Source organism: Neltuma alba, unplaced genomic scaffold, assembly GCF_004799145.2.
Source record: "Neltuma alba isolate B1F8T4 unplaced genomic scaffold, ASM479914v2 tig00011087_pilon, whole genome shotgun sequence".
Taxonomy (NCBI): Eukaryota; Viridiplantae; Streptophyta; class Magnoliopsida; order Fabales; family Fabaceae; genus Neltuma; species Neltuma alba.
Genome location: NW_021635828.1, coordinates 17,860 through 28,224, shown reverse-complemented (window position 1 = coordinate 28,224; position 10,365 = coordinate 17,860). Strand labels below are relative to the sequence as shown.

General features: G+C 30.7%; 2 protein-coding genes across 2 annotated transcripts; one reads left to right on the top strand and one right to left on the bottom strand.

The window, feature by feature from the left end:
• Positions 1-1,293: 1,293 nt before the first annotated feature.
• Positions 1,294-2,217, bottom strand: LOC114761171 (F-box/LRR-repeat protein At3g58900-like; the record flags this gene model as incomplete). Its single annotated transcript, XM_028950500.1, has 3 exons — positions 2,214-2,217; positions 1,574-1,779; positions 1,294-1,374 (listed from the first exon to the last, which is right to left on the bottom strand). Coding segments are annotated over exons 1-3 (291 nt in total), but the record flags the coding sequence as incomplete, so codon positions are not given.
• Positions 2,218-8,873: 6,656 nt separating this feature from the next.
• Positions 8,874-9,383, top strand: LOC114761169 (uncharacterized). Its single transcript, XM_028950499.1, has one exon. The coding sequence runs from the start codon at positions 8,874-8,876 to the stop codon at positions 9,381-9,383; it is 510 nt and encodes a 169-aa protein (XP_028806332.1).
• Positions 9,384-10,365: the final 982 nt, after the last annotated feature.

Sequence of the window (10,365 nt, the reverse complement as noted above, 5' to 3'; positions counted from 1 at the left end):
AAGAAGAAATCGTTTTAGACTCGGCAAAATAAATATAAAAAATTGAACCTGGTGAAATCGAAGAGTTTAATACGAAGATCAATTACCATGAAACTTTGCATCTTGATTTCCGCACCTATATATATCTCAAAACAACGTTTTCTATACTTGCCCAAATACAGTTGAAATAATTAGGCACATTAACTTATGAAACAATTTTTCTTGTCCTTAATTAGCTGGGCCGCGATCAATCTTTTTGTAATTTTTGAAAAGAAAAGGGAAGATCATGCTTTTTAATTTTAATCAATATATCCTTGCTTATAAACGAAGAACACTAATAATTAGCATTAAAGACTTGGAAAATTAAAAAAAAACTACGTAACAAAAAACCCATAACTAATTCTAATCTATTTCTTCGGGGGAGGCCTCTCATATCGGCCAAAAAAAGGGGGCATATTCATCAAACCAAGAAGAAAGATTCCCGCAAAACTTTTAAAAGAAAAGAAAAGAAAAGCAGAAACATAAGATAATTAAGGATATTAATGTTGGTCATTGCCAAGATAAAGAGATGGGAAATCAGGCCAAAAAGATTAGAATTAACATGACAATATATAAAACGATCAAGATGAATATGACACCTAAGGGCTTTGTTTATTTGTTCTTCTCAAAATCAATTATGAACATAAAATCAAATACTTATACATGGAAAAAAAAATCAATTGTGAACCCTAACTCATGATTATCTCATAAGGTATTCCTTAAACATCTCGAAACAAAAGACGGCAATTCACTGAGCCTTTGGGACAAAAAGATAACATTTTGCGCATTTGATGCTTCCAACTGATTGAGGAACCAATTCATGCCAATGGAAAAGGTTTTCAAGCAATTTGCATGCTTAATAATAAGTCTTGCAAATTGAAACTCACTTTTAGAGCCAATAAAGTCATGAAGATAGACTTCCTTCAAGTGTGATGACAATAATAGACATTTGGGAACATCCTCAAGTGTTGACCTTTCATCATCCTTAACTTTATCAATTACAAGAATTTGAAGCTTGGGACAGTTTTGGAGCCAATTTAATATGATATTCAAAGGATGACCCATTGAAAGTTCCACATGGGTCAAATTGTAAAATGTTGGAATCTCATATGTAGATAAGATAGACGGGACATCATCATCTAATGTGACCAAACGTTGAAGCATTTCAATGTTGTGATCATAATCGCTGGTAGAAATTCTGTTTAGTACCAATTCTTCAAGTAGCACACATCTGGATAGGAGTAAGGAAACACATTTAAAACATGGGAAATGAACGTTCTCCAAATGCAAGGCTTTAAGGGAAGGCAAATCAACTGAAGAAATATTACCCACTCTTCCCCCGCGCAACTTTAAACCCTAATGGTACCGGAAACAAAAATGCTGCAAGGCAAGTTCACAACATACCAATCTGGAAACCATAGCTCCAGATGTTGAACTCTGAGATTCAACACTTCTTTGACCCAAACTTCAAACTTGATAGGTCTTAGGCGTAAGTTTCCGGAGTATTTGATGCGAAACATTGTGATGGGGTTTGAATCTTTGAAAATGTTATTACTGAGTCCACAAATTGGACGAATGAAAGAAGAGTAGAAAAGCTTTCATCGTCAAAGTCAAGAGTGGGTTGTGAGAGCCAAACTGAGTTCCATCTCTTGGACAAGAGGCTTATGGCAGAAGCTTCTTTGGTTGAAAGAAAAGACAAAATATGATAAAGCAATGAGTCTGGTAAGTTGCTAATCCTATCTTTTAGTATAACTTCTTCGCCTTCGGTGTGTGAGTTTTAACGGAATCTGATTTTGCCATAACCTATAACCAAGGAAACACGTTCAGATGGTTTGCTGCTGAAATCTCTAGGTAAAAAATCTGCTGGGCAGGAAAAGGAAAATGTGAAGTATAGAAACCATACAAAGAGGAATTCAAGAGAGGGAAGAGGTGACGGAAACTTACACGACGATGGCGCAGCTCGGGCGAAGGAAATTAATTGCAGATAGAGTCTCCAAGGGTTTTCAGAATTTGCAGGCAAAAAAGGTTTTAATCTTCACACAACTTAATCAAGGGATTTTTTAAAGGATATTAATCTAACTGATATATGAATGCTTTTTTCAAAAGGGTTTTTTATTTACTGGATATGTGATTTTTCTCTTAAGAGAATCGCAACCAGGTCATAAATAAGAAAATTAATTATTTATTCCTTAGACCCATTTATAAGTCAGAGTTCTTAATTTTTATGTCAAATATATATATATATATCTAGAAATAGTGAGGACTGTGAGTAATTATTATTTTTTATTTGGGAACTATATGTAATTCTCCTTTTTTTTCACAAAGGATTTTTATATCAGATACGAGATCTTTAAAAATATGCATTTTGATAGGATATGATTACAGGAAACTATTGTTAATTATTCTAATATTTTATTTATTTAATTTTAAAAATACTTTTAGAATTTGAGATATTTGACTTTCTTTTATAAATAAAGGGATTTTTTTTTTTTAATCTGGCAATTCAGTTAAGCTTATAAGATTTGGAAGAGTAGGGAGGAGGAGAGTTTTCAATACGTATTTCCATTTGTTGTATATCCCAACAAGTAGGAACCGTAGTTAATGAATTTGAGGAGTAAGGTTTAATTTTTGTTTTGAAAGTTTTTGCTCATGAGTGATGTCCAATTGTCCAAAAGGTTTTTGAAAACCAATCTTTTCTTGGAAGTATAAAAAACATAACAATATCACCCTATTCGTTGACAAAATTAATTTTGATCATTAATTGATTTAATTATGCTAAGGTGGCTATGTCACATAAATGGCTATGGCAGAAGCTTCTTTGGTTGAAAGAAAAGACAAAATATGATGAAGCAATGAATCTGGTAAGTCGCTAATCCTATCTCTCAATATGGCTTCTTGGCCTTTGCCGTGATGGGTTTTATTGGACTCTAATTCTGCCATGACCAACAAAAACACGTTCAGATTGTTTGCTGCTGAAACCTCTAGATAAAAATCTTGGCAGGAAAAAAATAGGAAAGTGTGAAGTAAAGAAACCAAACAAAGAGGAATTTAAGAGACGGAAAAGGTGACCAACACTTGGGTACTATTTGGTATGAGGGAAATGGAGGGGAGGGGTGGGGAAGGAAAATTTTAATGAGATCTATTTAAAAAATTGAAAAAATGGGGTTTTAAAATTTTAATATAAAAAAGTAGTAAAAATTAATTAAAAGCTTTTAATCCCAATTTTTAATTTTTTTTAAATCAAGCTTATTAAAATTGTTCTTCTCCTCCCTTCCTCTCATTTTTCCTCATGCCAAACGGACCCTTACATGACAAAGAGGCAGATAGGTTCTTCTAGGATTTTCAAAATTCGTAGGCAAAAAAGGTTTTAATTTTCCCACGACTTAATTAAGGGATTTTAAAGGATATTTATCTATCTGAAATATGCATGTGATTTTTTTTTTCACCAAGGATGCATGTGATCTTTTTTATTTATTGAATATGCAATTTTCCCCCTAAGAGAATCACAACCATATCATAAATAAGGAAATTAATTATTGGGAAATTTCAATTAAGGACCGCAGTTGAGAATTTATTTCAAATAGCCCTCAAAACATTTTGAAATATCACTGCAGGACCAAAAGACCAAATTGAAATTAAAATTAAGAGTAAGATTACCATAATACCCCTCATTTTAATTTTTTTTTAAAATAAATTTTAATGGTTGCCAGAGTTCCGGCCACCAGAGGTCGGAGGCCCAGCCACCTATACTCCGGTGGCCGTCGCCAGAGGTTGGAGCTCCGATGGCTAGAAAGTTTTTTTTTGAAATAAGGTAGCCCAGGGAAGGTTTGAACCCATGACCCCTTGGCACACCAAAAATAATATGACCACCAAGCCAACCAAACTACTTAATCATATGATGCAAATAAAAATATATATAACAAAATAAACGTAACAGTCGAAGTGTAAGTGAATAAGTCAAATTCGACACTTTACAAGTAAAATTCAGCAATTTACAACAAAAATTTGGCGATTTACAAATAACATAATGAAATTGACAACCCCAAATGCAAGTGTTTAAGTGTAAATGAACAAGTGAAATTTGAAGATTTACAACAAAAGTTCATGAATTTACAACCCAAGTTCGGCTATTCACAAGAAACCTAGTGTAAAATTCGCAACCCAAAATATAATTGTTTGAGTGTAAATGAACAAGTGAAATTCAGCTATTTACAACCTAAATTCAGTGATTCATAAAAAACATAAATATTACAAAACTAATAAGAGAATTCATAACTTCAAATACAAGTATTCATATTTCTTATGAATCGTTGAATTTGGATTGTAAATATCTTAATTGTTGTTGTAAATCGCTAAATTACTTGTTCATTAACACTCAAACACTTACATTTTGGATTATGAATTTTACGCTGGGTTTCTTTTGAATAGCCGAATTTGGGTTGTAAATTCATGAACTTTTATTATAAATCTTCAAATTTACTTGTTCATTTACACTTAAATACTTCATTTGGGGTTGTAAATTCTATTATGTTATTTGTAAATCGCCAAATTTATTGTAAACTGTTGAATTTCACTTGTAAATTGTCGAATTTCACTTGTTCACTTACACTTGGACAATTGTGTTTGTTTTGTTATATATATTTTTATTTGCATCACATAATTAAGTGATTTGGTTGGCTTGATGGTCATATCACTTTTAGTGTGCCAAGAGGTCATGGGTTCAAACATTCCCTTGGCCACTTTATTTCAAAAGAAACTTTCTAGCTGCTGAAGCTCCAACCTTCGGCGGCGGCCACCTGAGCGTTGCGGTGGCTTGACCTCCGACCTCCGATAGCCAGAACTCCAGCAATCAGTAATATTTTTTTTTTTAAAAAAAATTAACTTGGCCATTTATTTCAAAAGAAACTTTCTAGCCACCGGAGCTCCAACCTCTGGCAGCGGACACCTGAGCATCGGTGGCCTGACCTCCAACCTCTGATGGCCGGAACTCCAACGACTATTAATATTTATTTTTTTAAAAAAATTAAAATGAGGAGTATTATGGTAATCTTACTCTTAATTTTAATTTCAGTTTGGTTTTTTGGTCCTACAGTAATATTTCAGAATGTTTTAGGGACTGTTTGAAAGAAATTCTCAACTACGGTCCTTAATCGATATTTTCCCTCAATTATTTCCTTAGTCCTATTCACAAGTCAAATCTTAATTGGTTAAAGTATTCACTTGATATCTAACTTTATACAAGATTTTAGTTAGGTTTCTTAACTTCAAGAAGTATATTGTTAGAATTTTAATCCTAAAATTGTTAATCTTTAACGATAATTTTTATAATGATCATGGTTATCTTGAAAATTAATTTTAGGTTAAGGTATATTTTGAGTCCTTCAACTTTCTACAATGTTTTAATTTAGTCCCTTAATTTTAAAAGCCATATTTGTAGTCCTTTAATCCTAAAAGCCTGAACAAAAAATGATATATTGAGATTTTGAATCTTGATAAAATATTCTCGAATATTAACATATTAAGTTTAATTTTCAAAACAACTATGATTATTATAAAAATTTATTATTTAAGACTAACAATTTTAGGATTAAACAAAAATAAAAACACACTTTTTAAGATTAAAGTATCAAATTAAAATCTTGTATAAAATTAAAGGACTAAATATATATTTTAGCTTTAAACTTAATATATGAGCATTTAAGAATATTTTATCAATATTTAAGATGTTAATATTATGAATTTTTTGTTAATGGTTTTAAGGATTAAAGGACCTAAAACTATTTTTTTAGAAATTAAGAAACTAAATTGAAACTCTGGCAAAACATATATAATTATATATTTACAAATACAAATACTCTCTCTGCTTTTATATATAAGTTTTAGATAACCGAATCATGTTTAACAAACTAGTAGCTTAAATTAGTTAGAAATAATAAATAGGTCAAATGTATTTTTTTTCTAAATTTACTCATATTTATTAAGAGAGTAAATGACAGAGGTAATAAATAAAAATGATAAAAGAAAATATATAAGGATAATATTAATGAAAAAAAGGGAGTACTAAATACAGTCAACTGATAATAAAATAAAATTAAAAAATACTGAGGCAAAGTAAAAAGTAACGTTTATATTTTAGACCAAATCTTTTTAGAAGGTAAAGCTTATATATAGGAGCGAATGGAGTAGTTAGTTAGGACTTGTGGGTAGTTATTTTTTTATTTGGAAACTAAATGTAATTCTCCTTTTGTACTTTTTTTAATTGTTGGGCTGCTCGAAATCAGATGCAGGATATTTTTTTTAATTTTTGTTACAACCCATTTTTATATCAGATATGAGATCTTTAAAAATATGCATAGGATATGATTCCAGGAAACTACTATTAATCATTCTAATATTTATTTAATTAATTCTTTAAAAAATTTTTAGAATGTGAGATATTTGAATATCTTTTATAAATAAAGGCATATTTTTATAACTTCGCAACTCCATTAAGCTTATAAGATTTGCACGAGTAGGGAGAAGCGTTTTCATCCGAGTTTTCAATAGGTATTTCAATTGCGGTATATCCCCATTCCCAACAAGAAGAATCAGTTAATAATAAATTTTAGGGGTAAAGTTTGATTGTTGTCAAGAGTGGTCCCCAAAAGTTTTCTTGAAAAGCAATATTGTCTCAGAAGTGTAAAAAACACACGTAACAATATTGCTCTTTTTTGTTGACAAAATTAAATTTAATATGTCAATGTTTATGTATACTTTGTTGATATTTAAAATTTCACCTTCGGTATTTTTATTAATGAAACTAATTTAAGATGATTAAAATGACATTTCGTGAAATTAAATCCAAAATAAAACCTCATATGAAATTAAAGCACCATAGTACACTTTTGCCTGAAAAACATAGAAATTGACAAACTGTTATGAATATTGCATGAGTGGATGTCCATAACCCCTAACCCTTAGAATTCTCATAGGATTCCTCACCTTCAAGTGTCATAAACTACATAACCTCCCTAATGAATGTTTTTGGGAGGAGTTTCTTATTGTTAATGCTATTATGATGTTCTTTATTCCTTTGTAACCTTAGTATAGGACTTCAATGCTTGGAGGCCTATAAATAGAGGGCATACATGAGGCATTTGTACCTTGAACCAAAGTGAATGAGAAAAGGCCATTGTCTTCTCTATCTCTTGCTTTCTTTTCTACTCTTCATTCTCCTTATTTCTTGTAGTTTTACAACACGTTATCAGCACGACCTTGCTCTGAAAATTTGAGGTATAAACCCTTCGTAAGATGATGCACTCTTCTCATCGTCTAATTATCTCCTTACTCAATCATCACAATATATATCTATGTATTGACTACATATTAACTTTATATTATCTCCTTTCTTAATTATCATGTTTTATATTATATAATGTTACTCTATTGTTCTTTTCTTTACATTTTAATTTTTTTTTTCATTATGTTATATATATTTATTTTATGTTAACATTCTGTTTTATTTTAAGTCATTTTATTTTTGTTGTCACATTGTAAAATATTATGTTTGTTTCAAATAATTGATGTAATTTATGTATCATCTCCATTTGGTATCTATGGTATTTTACATTATTTTATCTGTGTTGTACTAACTCTCATATACATATAATTTACAGTGTCCCATGTTGTTTTATCTATATTGTACTAACCCTTATATACATATATATATATATATAATTTACTGTTGTTTTATCTATATTGCACTAACTCTCATATATATATATATATATATATATATATAATTTACACTGTTTATATATATATTTTTTCCTATCATTCTATTTGTTCGTATTTATTTATGTTGTTTATATATGTTGTTTATATAATTTATTTATAATAAGGCCTAATAATTTATATGTTGTTTATTCATTATTTATCAATTTATATTTATTTCGTTTATCTCACTGTAGCATTATTTTTATTTTTATTTTTATTTTTTTTAGTTTAATTTTTATTATATATTAGTTAGTCTATTGTAATATTTATATATTTATTTATATTACCGCATTTACATTACCCCCTTCCCCCTATATATATTTATATATACATTGTCTCTATATTATTATTGTAACTAATTATTTGTGTTGTTTTTTTTTCCCTCATATATGTTTATTTGTCATTGTTTATTTATTCATTTATTTTGTTTATAATTTTAAAGAATAATTTATTTATGGGTGACTTTTGAATCCTAATATTTTATTTATTGTGTTTCAGTGTGCATCAATTTTATTATAATTCTAATTTTTGTTATTATCATTTTAGTTTGATCCATGGCCAATCTTACCAAACTCGAGTTTACGGCTCTTGATATCACTGGAAAAAACTATTTGTCTTGGGTCTTAGATGCTGAAATCCACCTAGATGCCAAAGGTCTAGGAAGTACTATTTTACCTGGAAATGAAGCAACTAGCCAAGACAAGGCTAAGGCTATGATTTTCCTACGCCACCATTTGCATGAAGGGTTGAAAGCTGAATACCTGACGGTAAAAGACCCGTTAGAATTGTGGAATAATTTAAAAGAAAGGTATGATCATCAAAAAACGGTAATTTTGCCTAAAGCTCGTTATGAATGGATGCATTTGAGGCTCCAAGATTTTAAATCTGTGACTGAATATAATTCAGCAGTTTTCAAGATAAGTTCTCAATTGAAATTATGTGGTGAGAAAATAACAGATGAGGACTTATTAGAAAAAACATTTTCAACTTTTCATGCTTCAAATGTGCTCCTGCAGCAGCAATATCGTGAAAAGGGTTTTAAGAAATATTCTGAATTGATCTCATGTCTTCTTGTGGCTGAACAAAATAACGAGCTATTAATGAAAAATCATGAGATCCGTCCCACTGGATCAGCTCCATTCCCTGAAGCGAATGTGACTGTACGCAATAATCATCATACACGTGGACGCGGTCGTGGTCGTGGTCGTGGCCGAGACCGTGGTCGTGGTAGGGGACGCACAAATTACCGTCATTATGGTGGGGGAAGCAACAATTATAACCCAAATACCCACCAAAAGAAGAAACTTGGGGATGGGCAGAAAAAAGATAAGAATGGCCCTTCAAGAGTTGTTGAAAATCAATGTTACCGGTGTGGCATGAAAGGACATTGGTCACGTACCTGTCGTACGCCTGAGCATCTAGCAAAACTTTATCAGGCTTCTATAAAAAGAAGTTCAAATAATGTGGAAGCAAATTTGACTTTTCAAAGTGATGATGTGGAGGCAAATTTTGCATACAAAAATGATAATATCAATGAGCTAGATGATGTTAATGGCCTTGATGCTATGGCACATTTGGATGTGGCTGATTTCTTTGAGAATCATGATTAGAAGAATTTGGATAATTTTAGTTTGTTTTATTTATGCTTTTTAATTTAGTTTATGTTTATTTATTTCTCTTTTTTTAAGAGTATTATTAATCATGATGTACTTCGAATTTATATTAATGAATGTTTTTTTTTTCGGTGAAGAATATGGATGTTTCTCTTCCTTTTGTTGGGCACAAGAATGAAGATATATGCCTGATAGATAGTGCTACAACACACACCATACTCAAAGATAGAAAATATTTTTCTCATCTTACGATAAATAGTGCAAGCGTCAATACTATAGCGGGTAATACAAAACTAATTGAAGGCTCCGGAAGAGCAATTATAATATTACCCAGAGGAACAAAATTTGTTATTAATGATGCTTTATATTCCTCGAAGTCTCAAAGAAATTTATTAAGTTTTAAAGATATTCGCCAAAATGGATATCATATTGAGACTATAAATGAGAAGAACATTGAATATTTGCATGTTACAATGGTAAGAAATGGAGAAAAATATGTCATGGAAGAATTACCGACATTATCTTCTGGTTTGTACTATACAAATATTAGTACAATTGAAACAAATGCTACGGTAAACCAGAAGTTTACTGATAAAGATACGTTTATTGTTTGGCATGATCGGTTAGGCCATCCCGGATCAACTATGATGCGAAGAATTATTGAAAATTCACATGGACACCCATTGAAGAGCCAGAAGATTCTTCAATTTAAAGAATTTTCATGTGCTGCTTGTTCTCAAGGCAAATTAATTGTAAGGCCTTCATTGACAAAAATAGGAGTTGAATCTCCTGCATTTCTAGAGCGTATCCAAGGAGATATATGTGGACCTATCCATCCACCATGTGGACCATTCAAATATTTTATGGTTTTAATAGATGCATCTACAAGATGGTCCCATGTGTGTTTGTTATCAACACGTAATTTAGCATTTGCTAGATTACTTGCTCAAATAATTCGATTAAGAGCACAATTTCCAGA

What these genes read in the sequence shown, in the direction of transcription:
- LOC114761169 (XM_028950499.1), top strand. Translation starts at nt 8,874, where the DNA reads ATGAAAAATCATGAGATCCGTCCCACTGGATCAGCTCCATTCCCTGAA.